Source organism: Cherax quadricarinatus, chromosome 62, assembly GCF_038502225.1.
Source record: "Cherax quadricarinatus isolate ZL_2023a chromosome 62, ASM3850222v1, whole genome shotgun sequence".
NCBI classification, from domain to species: Eukaryota; Metazoa; Arthropoda; class Malacostraca; order Decapoda; family Parastacidae; genus Cherax; species Cherax quadricarinatus.
Window position 1 is genome coordinate 16,709,688 of NC_091353.1, and position 23,968 is coordinate 16,733,655.

Consider the following 23,968-nt stretch of genomic DNA (forward strand, 5'->3'; position numbering starts at 1 on the left):
TTATTGTTCGGATGAGAGCGCAGGGTAATGTTCACTCAAGGATAAACAAAGCTAGACTGGCTCATGACGCGTGTGGGGGGAGGTGCGCAGGCGCGGGCAGGTCTGGTACGCCAGCAGAAACACGGGACAAAATTTAGCCAAAAAAAGCGGTTGAAACTCGAAGCTGCTGAAACTCAGGGTTCCACTGTATATATAAATTTACAAATGCAAATGTACATATATACATGTTTAGAATTCGCAGAACAGGCAAAATATTTACAAACACTATTCTCAGGCTGAAGGAGACTCGAACCTATGAACCTTGAAACAGGGTATGCAGTGCACTACCACTGTACCACAGTGGTCCAATACCTTGATGCCCAGCTAACGCTAGATGTGTTGGTCCAAGGTCAAAAGTCTAGTGTTAGCCGAGTGCCAAGGTATTGGACCAGAGTGGTACGGTGACAGAATACTGCATACGTTGTTCCAAGATTCATAGGTTCGAGTCTCCTTTGGCCTGAGATTAGTGTTTGTGAATATACACCTGTATATGTAGGGCCAGAGAACAGGCCAAGTTCCACACTATAGAAACCAAAATTCCCTCCATGTTAAAACCTACAAATCTGTCAAGATTCTTCTGCAAAGGGACTATAAGGTACATTAATGGGAAATGTTAGGGGTATGCAGGTTTGATTCAAGGTAAAGGAAGTGCCAAATCCTCAGCTCAGTGGATTAATGGGGTTTAAACTACACTAGGGTCATTAAGGCTGCATACGACCTTTTCACCACCAGTGGACCCCGGATTACGACATTAATCCATTCCAGAGAGCATGTCTTATAACGAATCTGTCGTATTCCGAATTAATTTCCGCCATAAGAAATAATGGAAATCCAATTAATCCGTTCCAGACACCCAAAAGTATTTAACAAAATAATTCTTTTACATGAAATATACATTTTCCTACACAGAAAACAATGAGACATGCAGAATAAATAAATAAATAAATAATAAAATGACACATACCTTTATTGAAGACGTATTGATGAGTGATGAGACGGAAGGAGGGGAGAGGATGGAGGAGTTTACAATTGTTTGGAAGGGGGATCCCTTCCATAAAGACTTCAGGTAGCAAGTTCTTTTCAGGGGTTACTTCCCTTCTTTGTTTATTAATGGCACTAGGACCAACTTGAGAGTCACTGGACCCCTGTCACACCAAAAATCTGCCCAGAGAGCTCTGTTTCTGGCATCTCTTTAAGATTTCCCTAAAATGGGACACAACACTGTCATTGTAGATGTTGCCAGCACGGCCTACAACAGCTGTGTCAGGGTGATGTTCATCCATAAAGGTTTGCACTTCAATCCACTTTGCACAAATGTCCTTAATCTTTGAAGAAGGCGACTTCCTCCATCTCTCTTCCTCCTCCTCTGAAGGAAATTCCTGAGCTGTTGTCTGTTGGTGTTGCACCTCAAGCTCTTGCAGCTCTGTAGTGGTTAGCTCTTAATCGTCGTCCTCCGCCAACTCTTCCACATCCTCGCCACTAACCTCCAACCCCATGGACTTCCCCAATGCCACAATAGATTCAGCCCCAAACCCTTCAAAATCCCTCTCTTGTACACATTCTGGCCACAGTTTTCTCCAAGCAGAGTTCAAAGTCCTGCAAGTCCCTTCCTCCAAAGCCTTACCTATAAGGTTTATGCAACTGAGGATACTTAAGTGATCTTTCTAGAACTCTCTTAGGGTCAATTCATTGTCTGAGGTCACTTCAAAGCACTTTTGAAACACTGCTTTGATGTACAGTTTTTTGAAGTTTGAAATGACCTGATGGTCCATGGGCTGGAGGAGAGGGGTGGTGTTAGGAGGCAAAGACTTGACTTTGATAAAATTAAACTCCCCCACAATTCACTCTTCCAAGTCTTGTCCACTAGCTGGAGGCACTGGAGTGGCAATTTATTTTCCAGGAGGTATTTTTTCACATTGGGGACAAACACGTCATGGAACCAATCGAGGAAAATGCCCCTAGTGACCCATAGCTTACTGTTGGGTCTCCACATCACATAATTTAGTCTTGACGACACTGTTTTTTTTTGAACACTGGGAGTTTCAGAGTGATACACGAGTAAAGTCTTCACTTTGCAATCCCCACTAGCATTACTACAAAACATGAGAGTTAGCCTGTCTTTCATAGGCTTGTGTCCTAGGAGTGTGTTTTCCTCTTGAGTAATGTAGGTCCTGTTTGGCATTTTCTTCCAAAACAGGCCTGTTTCGTCACACTTGAACACTTGTTGGGGTTTTAATTTTTCAGCCTTATCACACTGTGTATGCCACTACGATTCTTAACTTTCTCAAACCAGCCTTTGCTGGCCTTAAATTCATAAATATCAGCACTAGTTCCAGGCATTTTCTTAATGAGATCATTATGCAACTGCCTTGCCTTTTCACATATAACTGACTTCAAAACACTATCTCCTGATAATTGTTTCTCGTTGATCCACACCCACAACAGTCTCTCCACATCTTCGAGTATTTGCGATCTCTGTTTTGTAAGCATATTTGCACCTTTCGCAACAACAGCTTCCTTGATTGCCTTTTTCTTGGGCAAGATAGTAGCGATGGTTGTATAGGGTTTGTTATACAACTTGGCCAGCTTGGAGACACGCACTTCACTTTCGTATTTTGCGATGATCTCTTTCTTGAATTCAACAGTATTTCTCACCCTCTTTACCACAGGGCTGGCACTAGAAACTTTCTTTGGGCCCATGGTGGCTTATTTAGCAGTTACAAGCACTAAAAAAATGGAATAATACAAAATGTATCGCATGTACGTGTGGAACCGTCCTCACTGGCTTGTAAACAATGGCACACTGGCTGTACATGGAGTGGCAGGGCCGCTCAGGCTGCGTAGACACGTTCGGGACGAATGACTTTAACCAAGTTCTTTGTCGTTAACCGAGCCAATATTTTGATGCAAAAACGTTACTTAATCCAAATTTTACGTAATTCGATGACATCGTAATCCGGGGGTCTACTGTACTTCAAATTTCTAAAATGGGAATTAAAGTAAATTATTTTTTTTTACATGTCTGCCATCTCCCACCAAGGCGAGGCGACCTAAAGAAACACTTTCACCATCATTCACACATAATCACTGTCTTTGCAGACATGCCCAGATATGACAGTTTAGATGTCACTCCACACAGCCAATATCCCAAACCCCTCCTTTAAAGGGAAGGCATTGTACTTCCCACCTCCAGGACTCAAGTCTGGCTAACCAGTTTCCCTGAATCCCTTCACAACATATTACCCTGCTCATGCTCCAGCAGCTCATCTGGTCACATATCCATTCACCTCCATTCATTCCTAACACGCTCACACATGCTTGCTGCATACTTTTATACCTTTGAAGAGTTTCGAGAGTTTCTCTACTCTCTGAGCCCGGCCATGGGCCAGGCTCATTTGCTGCTTGCCCGGTCAACCAGGCTGTTGCTGCTGGAGGCCCGCTGCCCCACATATCCATCACAGCCTGGTTGATCTGGCACTTGAAGATATTTTTCCAGTTTCCTCTTGAAGGCTTCTACACTCGTTCCAACTATGTTTCTGATATCTTCTGGTAAAATGTTGAATAGTCTGGGACCCTGTATGTTGATACAGTGTTCCCTTATCATCCCCACTGCACCCCTGCTCCTCGCTGGGTTTATTTAACACTTCCTCCCATATCTCTCACTCCAGTATGTTGTTATGGCAGTGTGCAGATTTGGGACCAGGCCCTCGAGTACTTTCCAGGTACTGTATATATTATCGTGTATCTCTCTCTTCTCCGCTCCAATGAGTACATGTTCAAGATTTGAAGGCGTTCCCAGTAGTCTAGGTGCTTTACTGGCTCAATGTGAGCCATAAACGATCTCTGTATTTGTTCCAGCTCTGATATTTCTCCTGCTTCGAACAGGGCTGTCAGCACTGAGCAATATTCTAAGTGAGGGAGCACTAGTGATTTGAAGAGTGTCACCATCAGCATTATTTCCCTTGTTTTGAAAGTTCTCAATACTCACCCAGTCATCTTCCTGGCTGTCATGATCTTTGTCTTGTTATGGTCTTTAACAGAAAGGTCAGCTGACATAATTATTCCCAGGTCTTTTACATATTCCTTACATTCTATTTGGTGACCCTCTTGAGTTTTATATATAGTGTTCCTTTTGAGTTCTTCATTCTTTCTATACCTAAGCAGCTGGAACTTATCACCATTGAACGTCATGTTGTTCTCCACTGTCCACTGGAAAGCCCTGCCTATGTCTTCCTGTACTTTTTCAGTATCCTCTACCGCAGTAACTTTTATGCTTAGTGTCATCTGCAAATGATACAAAAGTGTGCCGGGTGTTTTTATCTACATCTATGAGGATGAGAAACAACAGAGGTGCCAGGACAGTGCCTCAGGGCACTGAGCTTTTGACCTTGCTGATGCTGAATTTTGCCCTGTTCACTACTACTTTTTTGTGTTTGTGTTAGAAACCCGAAAATCCATCTGCCTACTTTCCCTGTAATGCTCAAGGCCTTCATTTTGTGCGCTATCATTCCACGATCGCATTTGTCAAACGCCTTTGCAAAATATGTGTAAATCACACATGCGCTTTAGTTGTCTTCCAATGCCTCTGTAATTCTGTCATAATGGTTCAGCAGCTGTGACAGGCATGATCATCCTGCTCTAAAACCATGCTGGTTGTGCTGGTCCATGAAATTTGTAATCTGCCGTCTCATCACTCTTTTGAGTATTTTTATGATGTGAGAGGTTACGGCTACTGGTCTAATTTTTAGCTAGTGCTCTACTACCTCCCTGATCCAAAGAAGCTATGTCTGCACTCTTTAAGGCCTCTGGTATTTCACCTACATCTAAGCTCTTTCTCCAAAGAATGTTGAGTGCTCATGCTAATGGTACTTTACACTTTATAAATAGAGCATTCCGTGAATCTGGTCCAGGTGCTGAGTGAGTGGGCATGTTGACCATTTCTTTTTCAAAATCTATGGGATTTACACTAATGTCAGTTAGTTGGTCTGTGCGGCCTTCTTCTGGAGCGAAAAATATTTCTGCATTTTCTACCTTGCTGTCATTTAGTGGGTTGCTGAACACCAACTCATACTGTTCTTTTAAGATTTCACTCATTTCCTGTTCATCATCAGTATACAAGTCTCCTCTCAGCAGTGGTCCAATTCTACAGGTAGTTCTTAGCTTGGATTTTGCATACAAATAGAAATATTTTGGGTTTCTTGCAATATCATGTATGGCCCTTTGTACTTCTGTTAGGTATGACATCCTAAGTTTTTGCTCTAGTTCAATGATCTCTTGTCTAAGCCTATCTATCCTCTGCTGAAGCATATTTGTGTTTTTAAGCAATTCAATAACCCGTTTTCTTCTTCTATACCATCTCCTACGCTCTCTCCCTATATCTGATCTTCTTCTGGGTTTTCTCAATGGTACGTGCTTCATACATACCTTGCATGCTTCTCTATTCAGCTTCTCTAGGCACTGTGAGAGTAAGACACATGTGCAACATCTGGGTATCTTTATTGTAGACGTTTCGCCATCCAGTGGCTTTATCAATACAAATTCTAGGACATAACTTGAAGACAGTAGAACTATGTAGAGAAGATGAGGTAATCAGTCCCTCAACCTAGGAGTAGGTGCGAACAGCACCATAGTCGTGGAGATTCACTGATGAGGATTTAGGTCGCTCATGTCTGATTCCCAGGATATGTCTGATACCTCTTGGTTTATTTTTTCCCAGTCATTTTTATGGTTGTTAAAATTAAACTTACTGAACAACCCGTCTCTAACATTAGTGACACAGTTTCCTAACCCTGAATTAATACTCGTTTGAACTTCTATGATGTTGTGATCAGAGTATATTGTTTTTGTAACTCTTATGTCTCTAATTAGTTCCTAGTTGTTTGTGAATATCAAATCCAGGGTATTTTCATTTCTAGTGTGATCAGTTATCTGTTGCTTTAATGAATACTTTTCACAAAGCCTCATTAGTTCCCTGGTATGTGGCATGTCCAAGCCCCTTGCACACAAAGCCTCATTTACCCCTCCATCCTTTCCTAGGATGACCCCTTACCCCTCCTCCCCTCTGCTACAGATTTATACACCCTCCAAGTCAATCTATTTTGCTCCACACTCTCTAAGTGACCAAGCCACCTCAACGACCCCTCTTCAGCCCTCTGAATAATACTTTTAGTAACTCCACACCTCCTCCTAATTTCCACATTACAATTTCTCTGCATAATATTTACACCACACATTGCCCTTAGACACGACATCTCCACTGCCTCCAACCTCCTCGCTGCAGCATTTATAACCAATGCTTCACACCCATATAAGTGTTGGTATCACTATACTTTTGTACATTCCCTTCTTTGCCTCCATGGATAATGTTTTTTGTCTCCACAAATACCTCAAAGCACTACTCCTTTTTTTCCTTCATCAATTCTATGGTTAACCTTATCCTTCATAAAACCATCCATTGACAAGTCTACTCCCAAATATCTGAACACTCCCTTCCTCCCTCCAATGTAATATCCAATTTTTCTTTACCTATCTTGTTTGATACCCTCATCACTTTACTCTTATGTTCACTTTCAACTCTTCCTTTACACACACTTCCAAACTCGTCCACTAACCTTTGCAACTCCTCTTTACTCTCAGTATATACATGCTGACAGAAATATATCTGTCAGTGTAAAATAGGCATCATAAACATGCACACACAAGCAGATCACACAGAAAACAAGGCTGCTTACCATAGCCTATTGTTTTAAATATATAAAGCTAAAATATCCTGGGTAGTAGGTTGGTAGACAGCAACCGCCCAGGGAGGTACTACCGTCCTACCAAGTGAGTGTAAAACGAAAGCCTGTACTTGTTTTACATGATGGTAGGATTGTTGGTGTCCTTTCTCGGTCTCATAAACATGCAAGATTTCAGGTCCATCTTGCTACTTCTACTTACACTTAGGTCACACTACACATACATATACAGTGGATCCCCGAGTTTCGTGATTAATCCGTTCCAGAGAGCCTGCCGAAAGTCGAAATTCACGAAACTCAAAACCATTTTCCCCATAAGAAATAATGGAAATAAAATTAATCCGTTACAGACGCCCAAAAATATTAAAATAAGATATTTTTTTCAAATTAAATAAAGATTTACATACTGAAAACAATCAGAAATTAAGTACATGCATTTAAAATAAATAATAACATTACACTTACCTTTACTGAAGACTTTTGGGTGGATGGAAGACGGGAGGAGGGGATAGGAAGAAGTTGTACACTATCGTTTGGAAGGAGAATCTCCTTCCATTAGGACTTCAGGTAGCAAGTCCTTTTCTGGGGTTACTTCCCTTCTTTTAATGCCACTGGGAACAACTTGAGAGTCACTGGACCCCTGTCGCATTAAATATCTGTCCAGAGAGGTCTGTTTCTGGCATTTCTTTATGATTTGCCTGATGTGGGACAAGGTTTTGTCACTGAACATGTTGCAGATATGGCTTGTTTCAGCTTGGTCAGGGTGATACTTTTCAACAAAACTTTGCAACTCATTCCACTTTGAAAACATGTCCTTAATCACCGAAGAAGGCACCTCCTTCACTCTCTTTTCCTCCTCCTCTGAAGCAAGTTCCTCAGCTGTGGTCTGATGCTGTTCCAGTTGAAGCTCTTGCAGTTCGTCAGTGGTTAGCTCTTCCCTGTGGTCCTCCACCAACTCTTCCACATCCCCGTCACTCACCTCCAACCCCATGGACTTGCCCAATGCCACAACACCTTCCACAACAGGCAAAGGGTCAGCAGGGTCAGGGTCTGCCTCAAACCCTTCAAAATCCCTCTGGATCACGTTCTTCGCTTTCTTTACCAAAGGGCTTGCACTAGCTTTCCTTGGGCCCATGGTGACTTATTTAGCAGTTGCAATCCCAAAAAACAATGGATTATTATGTATGAACCCGCGGGGTGATGGTCACGTGTTGGTAAACAATGGCACACTGAGCGTGAATGGCGTGGGAGACTGGCTTTTTATGCGTGGTGACGGGCGGACAGGTACCGGACGGTTGCCAAATCACGAGTCTAATCACGAAACTCGAGGCCAAATTTTGCCGAAAAAATTTGCCGAAAGCCGAATTTCACGAAAGTCGATGCTGCTGAAACTCGGGGGTCCACTGTACATGCATTTACATATACACACTCCTCTGGTTTTCTATTTTCTTACTAGTTCTTGTTCTTGTTTATTTCCTCTTATCTCCATGGGGAAGTGGAACAGAATTTTTCCTCCATAAGCCATGCATGTCATAAGAGGTGACTAAAATGCCGGGAGCAAGGGGCTAGTAACCCCTTCTCCTGTATAAATTACTAAATTTAAAAAGAGAAACTTTCATTTTTCTTTTTGGGCCACCCTGCCTCGGTGGGATACAACTGGTTCATTGAAAGAAGAGAGAATACTAAAATATATATGTGTTCCTCACCTAAACCTGCCACACCTGCTTAACCCTTTGACTGTCAGTGTTGTATAAATACGCCTTACGAGCCAGTGCTTTTGACGTATTCAAATGCCAAAATTCTAGCGGCTTCAAATCAAGCAGGAGAAAGATGGTAGGCCCACATGTGAGAGAATGGGTCTGTATGGTCAGTGCGTGCAGTATAAAAAAAAAATCCTGCGGCACGCAGTACATTATGAAAAAAAAAAAAACTCCAACAGTGTTTCTGGATTAAAATGCCGACTTTGAGATGTACAAGTATTTTCGTATAGTATTCATGGTTGTTTTCTCATTTTCTTGGTCTCATTTGATAGAATGGAAGACATTACAAAAATAGAGATGATTTTGATTGGTTTCATGAAGAAAAGGGCCTTGAAATTGAGCTCAAAGCAGCGGAAATATTCGATTTTTGTCTATGTTCAAGAGTAAACAAATGACATCACCATCCAATAATTGTCCAACTAGCCATTCTAATATACAGTCACGAATGGGTTGACATTATTTATACAATTATTACAATAAAAATTCAAAATAGAAAGCAAGAATAATATAAGAGGGACCTTGAGATGTGACTAATGAACAGAGAAAATGTTACTTTAGTGCCAGGAATGTCTGTATTGTTTATTATGGACCCTATTTTGAAACTGGCACCTTTTTTAATTTGCGTGAAATTGGCCAAATTGCCAATTTCTGACCACTTTATTGGGTAGTTGAAATTGGTAAATGGCGGTTTCTCGTACTCAATCGATAGAACAAATGGAGTCCTAAAGAAATAGCTATGAGTTTGGTTAACTGGAACAATGGAATTGGCCGAAAATAGAGCTCAAAGTGGGCAAAATCGTGTGTGTATATATAGCCAAGACCACTAACTTTATGAGAGCGCAATTCAGTAAGTTTCCTATCAAATTTCGTACTTTTGGTGTCATTGCCACCGGGAAAAGATTCTCTATGATTTCATGAGAAATTTTTTTTTTTTTTTTTCGAATACATGTATTTTGTGACACAGACACACACTTCAGGATTTGGGGTCTTGACAGTCAAAGGGTTAATGATACTTGAAAGATTTTGGGATTAGAGGACATATCTGGGAATCCCCTTTGACCCATGCATGTCAGGAGAATTGATAGGGAACAGTGTAGTAAAGAAAGCGAATGCCAGACTGAAGTTCCTGTATAGACAAGCACAGTGTCTACCTACTGAGGCTCGCAGGACCCTATGTCTAGCCCTTATACAATGCCATATGGATTACGCATGCTCTTCATGGTACTCTGCCTTGACAAAAAAACTGAAAGATAGACTACAAATCACCCAGAACAAAATCGTAAGATTCATCCTGGGGCTGGGACCAAGAGAACATGTAGGCCAGGATGAATTACAACAGTTGGATATGCTGAATGTTGAAGACAGAGTAAAACAACTGAAGCTAAATCATGTTTATAAAATTGCTCACAAACAGTGTCCAGAATATCTTGCTGTCAGTTTTGTCAAGGTTGGGAACCAAAGCAATCATAGTACAAATGTTATAATATTATAATGTGCGAGTGTGGTGAAAGTGTTGAATGATGATGAAAGTATTTTCTTTTTGGGGATTTTCTTTCTATTTTTTTTGGGTCACCCTGCCTCGGTGGGAGACGGCCGACTTGTTGAAAAAAAAAAAAAATAAGGTAAAAGGACCTCAATGGAAATAAGTCACTCTGTCTGACTTTTTTGGGTTATCCCAGGTTCTCTACACATATGCTGCAATGTATGATAACTCTATGTAACTGTATTTGTGTATACCTGAATAAACTTACTTACTTATTCATGCTGCGATGCTTACACTTAAGTTCCCAAGTGTTTTGTCGGATGCAAATCCAATGAGTTTCCATGCCAGTCACTGAAGTGTAGAAAAAATCACAATAATTTATCCAATTCCTCGTCTTTGGTAGTACGGCAAGGGGCACCGTCTTCCATACTTAAGTTGCCCCAATACCTCTTGTATATGTCAGGCAAAAATAGTCTGCTAAAAGCATACTTACAGGTATGCATATTTATGATGCCTACTGTACATCTTATATCCTCCCTCAGCTAAGGAGCTGTTCACCAGCATCAAGACACTCTTTGAAGGCACAGAAAATGAAGTTAGGCTTAGGTTAAGAGAAGTGTCATCCAAACTGAGTTACTTTGGTGCATCTATTTTGAGACAGTTTTGCATCCTACAGTACTGGTGCCCTTATTAACTTTTATCTATGAATAGAGGGATTTCAGATTATAGTAATTTTAGCCAAAAACTTGGAGCCATTACAACAGTTTCCAAATGGACTTTAAGGCAATTAATATCACAAAAGGGAGAGCACTAAATTTATACGAGTCATACAGCTCCTGGAAAAATGGAAAGCAATTAGGTTTGATCCAGGGTGAAAGTGCCTCTCACCAGCATCAAGATACCCTTTTAACCCTTAAACGGTCCGAACGTATATATGTTTTTTCAACATTTGAAAGTATGTAAAAAATTGTACATCATCTTTTGTTTTTTACATTTGAAAATGTGCAAAAAAAACTTTTATCTACATTTTTTTTTGTTATATTTGAAAATATGTAAAAAAAAATAGATCTACTTTTGGAGCACTACGGATTTGAACATCGATCTATTTGGACCGTTTAAGGGTTAAAGGAGAGGTAATGACCTCAGGCATAATAACTAAAGCATACACCCTGCATCGGTGAGAGATGGCCAGTGTTAAAACAAACAAAAATAAGGATAATGAAGTTCAGGTTGGAGGTATGTAGGAAAGAGGGAGATTATTTTCCAAAGAAGCATGATGTCACCAGTAGACAAGATGCGTGATGTCACCATGGTTGACACATTTATAGATGGTTTGTAAAAGAAGCGAATGCTGGGGTGTTGGGGAGAGGTGCAGGATTAAAATATGTGGATTCTAATACAAAATGGGAATTGCCACAGCTTTAAAGCCAATAACACTGCTTCTGGGAGATTCTGAAGGGTAAGTAAAAGGAAATTAAATGCAAATATAGGAAAGAGCAAAGTGAAGAAGTAACAAATGATTTAAGTAATGAAAGACTGGATATCAGATTGGAAGGAGGAAGTATGGAGGAAGTGAATGTATCCAGATATTTGGAGTGGACGTGTCAGCAGATGGGTATATGAAAGATGAGTTTTATTATTATTATTATAATCATGGGGAAGTGCTAAACCCAGTGGATTATACAGTGCCTGTGTAGGGATGAAAGGTATTCAGGATTAATTCAGGGAACTGGAGCACAGATCCAATTCCCTAGATGAAGAGCCCCTCACCAGCATCAAGGAATCTCTCTTGAGCTAAAGAGTTCTTTGTCTCCACTGAGGCATCAGTGGAGACAAAGAACATTATCCATGAAGACAAAGAGGAAAATGTACGAGAGTATAGTGGCACCAATACAGTGGACCCCCGCATAACGATTACCTCCGAATGTGACCAATTATGTAAGTGTATTTATGTAAGTGCGTTTGTACGTGTATGTTTGGGGGTCTGAAATGGACTAATCTACTTCACAATATTTCTTATGGGAACAAATTCGGTCAGTACTGGCACCTGAACATACTTCTGGAGTGAAGAAATATCGTTAACCGGGGGTCCACTGTACTTACATGGGTGTGAAGTATGGGTTGTCAGTGTTGCAGCAAGGAGGAGGTTGGAATTGTAGAATTTGGAATATAGAAATTTGAAGATGTGGTAAGACAGTTATTGAATATTTTTTTTTTAGTCACCCTACTTCAGTAGGGATATGGCCGGTGTTAAAAATCACAAAAAAAACTTTGTGGCACAAAAAAAAAAAAATGAAAAGCACACATCTTGAACTGAAGTGGTCAAATATCTTCTCTGTAAAGTTGAACCACTTAAGGCTAAGAAATGGGTCTCCTTGACTTTTATGGTCAAATATTTTCCCTATAAAGTTAATGAACCAGTAAAAGGCTAAAAATGTCTTTGAAATGTTAGAAAAAGCTATACATGTATTTACTTTCTGATGCACTTGTATTGATAGATACTGAAAGTGCACCCCTGTTTTATTATCAAATCACTTTTTTTGTTACAAGTCATTACAGTATAAATAAATTTGGAGGTTGCTTATGTGCCTCTGCATCCAATTTAAATCAAAATGCTAATAAGAAATAAAAACAACACTTATGAAGCTTAAAAGCATAGCAAAATATGCTAATATAACAACATTATAGGTTACATATTAACGGCAATTTTTTTTTGTATGAATGAACAATCAACTTATAGGTTTCATATATGCTTTTACTGAATAGAGCCATACACCAGGAAAAGTTTATATACAAAAGAAAAATATATATATTATATATATATATATATTTTTGCTATCACATGTGCTTCAAAGAAGCATTGAACTTACACAAGTTACTCGAACATGAGTTTCACTATGTTAAAGTTCCAGCAGTAAAAATGCCATTGAATTATAAGGAAATACGACAAAATGAAAAGTCTGTGTAAAGAGAATGACTTTGGAATGGAGAGTGGCTGTAACTTTCCATATGCAATTCAAATTTGCACAAAAAAAGTGTGCAAATCAGCCAGTACATCTTGATTCATTCTACATGTTGATAAATTTAGTGGATATGGTGACAGAGGCTGGCAATGAGATCTCAAAGGCAGTCATACAGCAGGTGGCAACTATGGCCAATGCTCACCTGCTTTATGTCACCGGACTAGAGGTTGCTTTTCAGTATTCCTTATCCAACATGGCAAGAATTTTTTTTTATGTACAAGAAAGACAACTGAGAGAATCAGAACAGGACAGATTAATATACACTAAACTAAGTTATGCAGGTACAGCATCTGAGGTTAACCTCCCAGGGAAGTCCTCCTCAAGTGGCCTTGGCCCCAGGACCTATTTCACCATTTCTGGCAAATTTGGCCCTCTTTGCCAAAAACTCAAGTTACTCGTTTATCTAATATATAAAAACAATACATATAGCATGTGCTAAATAGTGTAATTCTCCAATATGAAGGAAATAATTCCATTTTCTCTTATAAGTATTTCAGAAATAATGGTCCAAGTGACATGTGATAATTATCTCCCTTAATAGAGATAAGTTTATGGTATTAACAATGACAGCACAAACTATCACAGCAGCTCTGTGTTGCTCTTAGGCAATGACAACAAAACTGTTCTTTGCCAATCAGAAGCTCTTTAAATATACATTTTTCTGTTATACACCATATTCCAAATGTGGATAGTGCTCAGCATGGTAAATGTTCAGCAAAATTCAAGTGTGGTCTCATTTTTCTCTATTGCAACATGGAGAGGTCATTAAATCTCCCACTGTCCAATACATGGGATGAAACTTAAGAGGTCCCCCAGTGTCTCACTGTTTCTTTCAATAGCACCAGAGAACAGTACAAGTGTGCTACAACTTTTCTACAACTAGATAATCCACTTCACTCCATGGGCACTTGGTTACCATCCATCTGCTCACTGCACCGGTTCCTTGGAACAGTAACTCAACAGGCACATCTTAGACACGGTGCTTCACATTCACTTGCAGAACTATGGGATGGCCACGTCTTGCATTATAATCTAAGAAGAATTCTCGTGACATCACTCCGCTGGAAGTGGTCTGTACTTTTTGATGCGTTTCCACTCTCCAGTGTTGTAATTCATCTGGAAGTGTGTCTCGGCAAGCATACTGATAAACGTTCCCTCTGGTTGTGACACAGTCTCTTCTCCTTCACTCAGCTTGATGGTCACTATGTTACCCAGATGTGGACAGGGATTTTCTGCAATGAATATTATGATATTATAGCTTTAGTCCCAGTAGTTCTATAAACTTATCTTCTAGCTACAACATATATATATCTCTTAAAAGACCTAAGGCACATGATTTGGTTTTAATTATTTCTTCAGCTGTACTCTTTTTCTCTTGATCTCCTGATTCTGTTCTTACTGACAATGCGCAATCAGTAATACAGTAGAACCCCCGTATCCATTGATTCGGTATCTGCGGTTTCAGTTATCCGTGGTTTACTGTGGCTCAAAAATACCTCTTAATTTTGAATAATAATGGACCCAAAGCACAAAAGTAAGAGAAGCTGGCAGCTCTTCAAAGTCTAAGAGAAGCCGTAAAGTGCTTCCCATCCACAGCAGGTCCTTGGAAGGTATTCCCGAAGGATATGCAGGTCCTACTGTATACAAAATTTAAAGTCATATGCTTTATGTCACCGCTTGTGCTTTACCTAACACTATTACATCTTCTATTTAAAAAGCTTTACCAAACTAAGGTTCCACTTCTCATTCCTACCATATCCCTGACTACTTGCTAATCACTACATACAATCCCATGGCCACAAAGTAATTGTCTTACAATGAACTAGCATTCATAGATCATTTTCACATGATAATCTCTGCATGAAACAAATTATAGCTACCTGCTGCTCATAGGACTAGGTCTACAAAATATGACTTGCTGCCAGGAATATACAACTTACCTCTGGATCCAGCCATGAAGCCAAGGATAAGGGCCTTCTCTGGTCTTGTAACTTTGTTGCTGGTGCGGAACATCTCCTGTGCCTCCAACATTTGTTCTCTCTGTAAATGCATCGAGGATTATTTATCTGGTGTCAAAAAACACATGCTTCCAAATTCATGTAAACAAATACAAGTTATATGAACATGATACACTACTTATACAGAAAGAAGGGGACAAATGAGAGCATGATGAAAGCCCATAGTTATGCAAAGTATTTCAGGCAAGCTTAAGCCTAACTTAAGACTACATAATTATACATGATTATAAGAAGAAACTTGTTGGGTTTTAGTCTAGTAAGTTTACCCGTACTATTTTTTACATTAGATGGCAGGGGTACTATTTTGTACATTAGATGACATGGGTACTATTTTGTACATTAGATGACATGGGTACTATTTTTTACATTAGATGACATGGGTACTATTTTTTACATTAGATGACATGGGTACTATTTTGTACATTAGATGACATGGGTACTATTTTTTACATTAGTACATGGGTACTATTTTGTACATTAGATGACATGGGTACTATTTTTTACATTAGATGACATGGGTACTATTTTTTACATTAGATGACATGGGTACTATTTTGTACATTAGATGACATGGGTACTATTTTTTACATTAGATGACATGGGTACTATTTTGTACATTAGATGACATGGGTACTATTTTTTACATTAGATGACATGGGTACTATTTTGTACATTAGATGACATGGGTACTATTTTTTACATTAGATGACATGGGTACTATTTTGTACATTAGATGACATGGGTACTATTTTTTACATTAGATGACATGGGTACTATTTTGTACATTAGATGACATGGGTACTATTTTTTACATTAGATGACATGGGTACTATTTTGTACAGATTACTATTTTTTACATTAGATGACATGGTTTCTATTTTGTACATTAGATGACATGGGTACTATTTTTTACATTAGATGACATGGGTACTATTTTGTACGTTAGATGACATGGGTACTATTTTTTACATTAGATGACATGGGTACTATTTTGTACGTTAGATGACATGGGTACTATTTTTTACATTAGATGACATGGGTACTATTTTGTACGTTAGATGACATGGGTACTATTTTTTACATTAGATGACATGGGTACTATTTTGTACATTAGATGACATGGGTACTATTTTTTACATTAGTTGGCATGGGTACTATTTTGTACATTAGATGACATGGGTACTATTTTGTACATTAGATGACATGGGTACTATTTTGTACATTAGATGACATGGGTACTATTTTGTACATTAGATGACATGGGTACTATTTTGTACATTAGATGACATAATAGGTTAAGGGTCATAACACAAAAAGATATAAAGTTTGTTCTCTCTTTTCCATCATTCATACATCAGAATGAGATCAAACACTGGGTACAAGAAATAAATAACTACCTACTAATTATCAAATAAGGTAACAATACAGAAAAACAGAGATGAACAATAACATAAAAATGACAAAACCAAAAAAAATGTTTTCCTTTATCTATCAAAGGTTTCAGGGATCATAGCCTCACTCTACAGCCAGGTCTCACAGCAGACCTCCATTCAATCCCTATGTCAGAGAACAATCATCATTAACCCTTTCAGTGTCATGACCCCTGCTCGCAAACTTGCTCTCAAGGTCGAAGAATTTAAAAAAAAAAATATTTTCTCTTATGAAATGATAGAGAATCCTTTTTCAAAGATAATGAAACCAAAAGTATGAAATTTGACGGAAACTTGCAGAATTACACTATCGCAAAGTTAGCGGTCTGGAGTTTATCTGGAGTTTATCTGGAGAGAGTTCCGGGGGTCAACGCCCCCGCGGCCCGGTCTGTGACCAGGCCTCCTTAGGTCATTGTCCCAGGATGCGACCCACACCAGTCGACTAACACCCAGGTACCCATTTTACTGATGGGGAACATAGACAACAGGTGGAAAGAAACACGTCCAATGTTTCTACTCTGGCTGGGAATCGAACCCAGGCCCTCACCGTGTGAAGCGAGAGCGTTAACCACCAGGCCACCAGAGCCTGGTGGCTCGGCAATATCTATGCATAAGTGATTTCACCCACTTTGAACGCTATTTTCAGCCAGTTCTATTGTTTCAATCACCCAAACTCATGGCTATTAAAGTAGTACTCCTTTTATTCTATTGATTGAGTACAAGAAACTGCCCATTTACCAATTTCAACTACCTAATAAAGTGATCAGAAATTGGTAATTTAGCCAATTTCACACAAAATGCAAGAAAGACCAATTTCAAAATATGGTCCAGAATAAACAATACAGACATTCCTGGAACTAAAACAACATTTTTCTCTGTTCATCAGTCACGTCTCCGAGCAACTCTTATTTTACACTTACTTTCCATTTTGAATTTTTATTCACACACAAAATAGAAGATTTACCACTATGCAGACTACTGCATAACATGTTTATACAGGGCCACATTAACTCTCTCCATATACAAGAAACAGCAACCAGAATTAGGCAAAACAAAATAATTTCTTTTGGCTTTATAAAACTATTTTTAAAAACTTGATTTTTTTTAAGAACTAAAAACAAAACCTTATTTTTCTCACAGGGATGTCACTTAAAATGCAGTTTTCAGGAACATAACTGATGTGTTGTATGAGAGTTTACTGAATGCAAGGCTAGTAGATACAAATGTAATAAAATCTATAAACAAAGCTACCATTTGCACTCTGCTGAAATAAACAGCTAACAGGCAGCTGGTGGTAGCCAGAGCAGTTGCCAAAGCAGACCCCGCCACTACAGTTGTGAAGATGCAAAATAATGGATAATTTTCTTGCAAGATGTATGAGGAAAAACTGAAAGTGTTCAGCACTTGTGAAGTCTTGGTGTAGCTCACTGTTCTCCACCTTTACCTTCTTCCTCATCCATCACCTTCTTTCTCCTCCTTCACCTTCCTCCTCCTCCTCCTCCTCCTCCCTCCTACCATAGCTCAAGACAATGTTTGCATATGTATATACTTAGCATCACATGAAGCATTCAGCAAATGTGCAGCATTCTATTTTACTAAGTTATAGACGAAACCTACACCACTCATGCTATAACTGAAATTAAGTTGCAGTGGCCACAGCCATCCACAAGAGTCACCACCAGACATCGGTGTTACTACTACCAGTCAGCTATTTATTTGAGCAGGACACCTTTGTTTAGTCATTTTTTCTATTTTCTTCAGTTAACAATGCTTGCAAAGTATAATAATGACAACAGTTATGCAGTGAAACCTTGGTTTTCATGATTAATCCGTTCCAGAAAGACTGATGAAAACTGAATTGTACGAAAACTGAAGCAATATTTCCCATAAGAAATAATGTAAATCCAATTAATCTATTCTAGACATCCACAAATATTAAAAAAAAAATACATTTTATAGAGAACAACTATAGTTTTACATACAGAAAACAATGAGAAATAAATATAAATGACTAATGAAATGGAAAAATGAACATCTAACATCACTTTTAAACAAACCATACCACGGGCGGGACTTGAACCCGCGGTTAGAGAGTCTCAAAACTCCAGACCGTCGCGTTAGCCACTGGACCAGCTAGCCACAATAAGATTCGTCCAACTAGGTATATTTCTACACCATAGGAAGGTTAGCATAAGCACCACTGTGATCACAAATGCAAGTTTTTACAGACGAATCTCCAGCTAGCGTGGCCATGATGAACTCTAGCTCAAGTCCCCTCAAAGCCGTTAACATGACTCACGAAATCATAATGACACGATTGCAAACAAACCATACCACGGGCGGGACTTGAACCCGCGGTCAGAGTGCCTCAAAACTCCAGACCGTCGCGTTAGCCATTGGACCAGCTAGCCACAATAAGATTTGTCCAACTAGGTATATTTCTACACCATAGGAAGGTTAGCATAAGCACCACTGTGACCACAAATGCAAGTTTCATAGCATAGGCACCACTGTGGTCACAGTGGTGCCTATGCTAACTTTCCTATGGTGTAGAAATATACCTAATTGGACGAATCTTATTGTGGCTAGCTGGTCCAGTGGCTAACGCGACGGTCTGGAGTTTTGAGACTCTCTAACCGCGGGTTCAAGTCCCGCCCGTGGTATGGTTTGTTTACAATCGTGTCATTACGATTTCGTGAGTCAAGCAACATCACTTTTACTTTTATTGAAGACTCTTGTTGGTGTATGGAAGACAGCAAGGAGGGGAGAGGGAGGAGGAGAGGTTACTGTTTGAAAGGGAAATCCCTGTCCATAAGGATTTCAAGTATCAAGACCCTATCCAGGGTTACTTCCCTTCCTTATCTTTTACTGGCACTAGGATCAGCTTGAGAGTCACTGTACCCATCACACAATAAAACTGTCCAGAGAGGTCTGTTTCTGGCATCTCTAAGATTTACCTAAAATGAGACAAGGCACTGTCATTGAACATGTTGCAGACAAGGCTTGCAACAGCTTTGTTAGGGTGATATTTCTCCACAAAGCTTTGCAACTCGCTCCACTTTGCACACACATCCTTAATCTCTTAAGGAGGCACATTCAGAACTTTCTTTGGCCCCATGGTGGCTTATTTAGCAGTTGCACTCAATAAACAAGCACAAAACTGTTGTCCAGAGGGCTGAGGAAGGGTTGTTGAGGTGGTTCGGACATGTAGAGAGAATGGAGCGAAACAGAATGACTTCAAGAGTGTATCAGTCTGTAGTGGAAGGAAGGCGGGGTAGGGGTCGGCCTAGGAAGGGTTGGAGGGAGGGGGTAAAGGAGTATTTGTGTGCGAGGGGCTTGGACTTCCAGCAGGCATGCTTGAGCGTGTTTGATAGGAGTGAATGGAGACAAATGGTTTTTAATACTTGACGTGCTGTTGGAGTGTGAGCAAAGTAACATTTATGAAGGGATTCAGGGAAACCGGCAGGCCGGACTTGAGTCCTGGAGATGGGAAGTACAGTGCCTGCACTCTGAAGGAGGGGTGTTAATGTTGCAGTTTAAAAACTGTAGTGTAAAGCACCCTTCTGGCAAGACAGTGATGGAGTGAATGATGGTGAAAGTTTTTCTTTTTCGGGCCACCCTGCCTTGGTGGGAATCGGCCGGTGTGATAATAAAAAAAAAAAAAAAAATAAAAAAATAATGGATTATTACGAAATGTTTCGGATGAATGAGCGGAGTAATGTTGTGGGATGCTTTGTGTAGGCACAGGCAGGCAGACGCGTTTGATGCGGCAGACCATTGTCAACTCTAAGAAAACCGAGCGGATGTACGAAAACTGGGACAAAATTTTGATGAAAAAAGTTGTCAAAAACCGAATTCTACGAAAACCAGGGCACACGAAAACTAAGGTTCCACTGTAGCTATAAGCCTTGTGTATAAACTGGTTAATGGTAAGTCCAGTTATTAATGAGCAAGTTTTATCTGATGATGCAAAAAATGTGTGTGAAATTCTAGCATAATTTTAATGAATGTCAGTTGCTAACCCCGGTGTTTCACCTCTTAGCATCACATAGCATATTACTTACATAAGGACAAAACCAGCAGGAATTTATACTGTTTATTTTGCACTTTTATGTTTCGGCTTGTTCATTTTTCCTTGAGAAATTCCTTTAGATTTACCTGCTCAGTACCACTTGACAAAAAAACATCAAGACAGCTTCCTTCCCAGAATGAGCTGAGCTTACAGTGTTGCACTGTATTTACTCTTAGACTGAGGTGTAAAGTACATAAACAAACTCACCGTGAGTGAGAGTCCTCGCTTTTGCTGAGACTGTTGCTGTTGCGTGGTGACAGCTGTTTGGTTGATGGGAACTTGCTGAGTTTGCTGTGCCTCGGGTTGTGGTGTCACAGTGATAACTTGGGTAGCTTGCTGCTGCTGTGTTGGCTGTTGAGGTGCTGGTGATGCTGCTGCAGCAAGAGCTGCTGTGGTCAGAGGGGTTGCAGTATACACCATTTCGGGCTGTACAGGCTGCAATGGTAAAGCAATAATGTACTGTACACTACCACACACACACACACACACACACACACACACACACACACACACACACACACACACACACACACACACACGGATTCTTCAAACCATTATTTTTGATATAAAGATCTGACCACAATACTTAATTCTAATAATACAACAAACATTGTCCTATAAAAACGAAACAGATCACAAACAAACGGCTTGGTTGTACATGGCTAACCAGCACCATTCTGAAATCCATTGACAAGAAACACCAATATGAAAAGCAATACAGACAGGGCTTAATACACAAAGATATTCTTAAACACTATTCATCAGCTCTCACCAAAGTAATAAAGAAAGCCAAACAACTATACTACTCCAGTAGATTCACAGACACTAGAGGAGATATAAAAAGACCTGGAAAACACTCTCTCAGATTCTAGGAACCCACAAACTGAAAAAAAACAAGAATATTGTCCTAACTAAACCTAATGAAACACCACTACATCCCACTGACACAGCTAACAAAATAAACGACTTCTTCTCAACCATAGGATCTAATCTCGCCAATAAAATCCCACATACTAATGCCCATGCCGGGGACTACCTAGATGGGAATTTCCCAAATTCCTTCTATCTTGCACCAACTGAGCCCTCGGAAGTCACCGAGATTATAAAGTCACTTAAAAACAACTCAGGGAATCTGTCTAATGTCCCACCATTACTGTACAAGCGAGTGGCCCATATCCTTTCGCATGCTATTTCATTACTTTTTAACAAGTCCCTAGAAACTAGCACCTTCCCGAAACTACTCAAGATGGCAAGGGTTACACCAATACATAAAGGTGGTGACCCTACAGACTTAAACAACTATAGGCCAATATCAAACTTACCATTGCTATCCAAAATTTTTGAGAAACTCGTGCACAGGAGACTATATTCATTTATAACAGCACAAAACATACTCAACCCCTGCCAATTTGGATTTAGGAAAAATAAAAGCACTAATGATGCAATCATAAAAATGCTAGATCTGCTTTACACAGCATTGGAAAATAAGGAATATCCACTAGGAATTTTTATTGACCTAAGAAAAGCTTTTGACACAGTAGACCACGACATCCTACTCCACAAACTTGACCATTACGGTATAAGAGGCCATGCGCTTGCTTATTTCAAATCTTACCTTACTAATAGGTATCAGTATGTTACCATTAAAGACACAGCATCAACAACACGGCCACTTGATACTGGAGTTCCGCAGGGAAGTGTCCTTGGTCCCCTGCTCTTCCTCATATACATCAATGATCTTCCAAACGTATCCCAACACCTGAAACCCATTCTCTTTGCTGACGACACGACTTATGTCATCTCTCACCCTAATCTTGCCACCCTCAACACCATTGTTAACGAGGAGCTGATCAAAATATCGACTTGGACGACAGCCAATAAACTTACGCTTAACACTGACAAAACCTACTATATTATGTTTGGTAGCAGAGCAGGAGATGCACAAATTAACATTAAGATCGACAACACTCTAATTACCAGACATAATGAGGGCAAATTCCGAGGCCTATACCTTGACAACAACCTGAATTTCAGCACCCATATCCAACACATAACCAAAAAAGTATCCAAAACAGTTGGGATCCTCTCCAAGATACGATACTACGTGCCGCAAAATGCCCTTCTCACACTATACCACTCACTTATTTATCCATACCTCACCTATGCTATTTGTGCTTGGGGATCAACTGCAGCAACACACCTAAAGCCAATAATAACCCAACAAAAAGCTGCAGTAAGAATAATCACTAAATCCCATCCCTGGCAACACACCCCCCCACTCTTCATAGATCTAAACTTACTCCCTGTTCAGTACATCCACACTTACTACTGTGCAATCTACATCTACAGGACCTTAAACTCCAATATCAACCTTGACCTAAAACGCTTTCTTGATAGTTGTGACAGAACCCACAGGCATAACACCAGACACAAACATCTCTACGACATTCCCCATGTCCGACTAAACCTTTACAAAAATTCAATGTATGTCAAAGGCCCTAAAATCTGGAACACCCTACCTGAGAACTCTAGAACTGCAGACACATTCATCACCTTCAAAACTACCATTAGAAAACATCTTATCTCCCTGATAAACCCCATCAACTAACTACACGAATACCACCTGGTGGTTCACACTTACACTCACCCATTTGACCATAAACAGAAATATTAATCTCATGAATCCTATGATACTCCAATACTGAAACTATGTACTGTGCCAAAACAAAAGCATTCACATTGCTAAACTCACAAACTAGTATTTAGTCACTTAGCCATAATACCAACTTACCTCATAATTTGTAATATTTTAAAATAAAGAATTAAACTAAGTCTGCCCGAAATGCCTAGCCATGCTAGGCGTTCTAGTGGTACACTCTGTAATCATTATTTAACTACATGTAAACCACACAACAACCAAATTCTGTAAATTCAACATTGTAATCTTTATAAAGAATAAACTTTGAATTTGAATGTTGTAAGAGTACAACAGAAAAACAATTCTCAAATAAACTATTACCTTATATGATGCATGTATAAAAAAAAATCATATTGGTTTAAGTGCTTATTATAATTCTTCTCAAATCCCCACACACATCAAAAATATACAAGCTATGTAATTAAACTATGTTCTCAAAAATGCTATATAAGCTACATAATTAGGTACTTCAAAAATGATATTAACTAACACAGGTACTACAAAATTTTTATTTATTATTTATTATCACACTGGCCGATTCCCACCAAGGCAGGGTGGCCCGAAAAAGAAAAACTTTCACCATCACTCACTCCATCACTGTCTTGCCAGAAGGGTGCTTTACACTACAGTTTTTAAACCAACATTAACACCCCTCCTTAAGAGTGCAGGCACTGTACTTCCCATCTCCAGGACTCAAGTCCAGCCTGC

The 23,968-nt window shown here is 39.6% G+C and overlaps 1 protein-coding gene across 1 annotated transcript in view; it reads right to left on the bottom strand.

Moving 5' to 3' along the window:
• Positions 1 to 12,484: 12,484 nt before the first annotated feature.
• Nelf-A (Negative elongation factor A) overlaps positions 12,485 to 23,968 on the bottom strand; it is a 91,343-nt gene continuing 79,859 nt past the window's right edge. The window contains exons 8-10 of the mRNA XM_053774569.2: positions 20,770 to 20,997; positions 14,983 to 15,082; positions 12,485 to 14,274 (exon numbers count right to left, since the gene is read on the bottom strand). Coding sequence (XP_053630544.1) covers positions 14,096 to 14,274; positions 14,983 to 15,082; positions 20,770 to 20,997 — 507 coding nt within the window. The 3' untranslated portion in view covers positions 12,485 to 14,095. The remainder of the gene's footprint in view (positions 14,275 to 14,982; positions 15,083 to 20,769; positions 20,998 to 23,968) is intronic.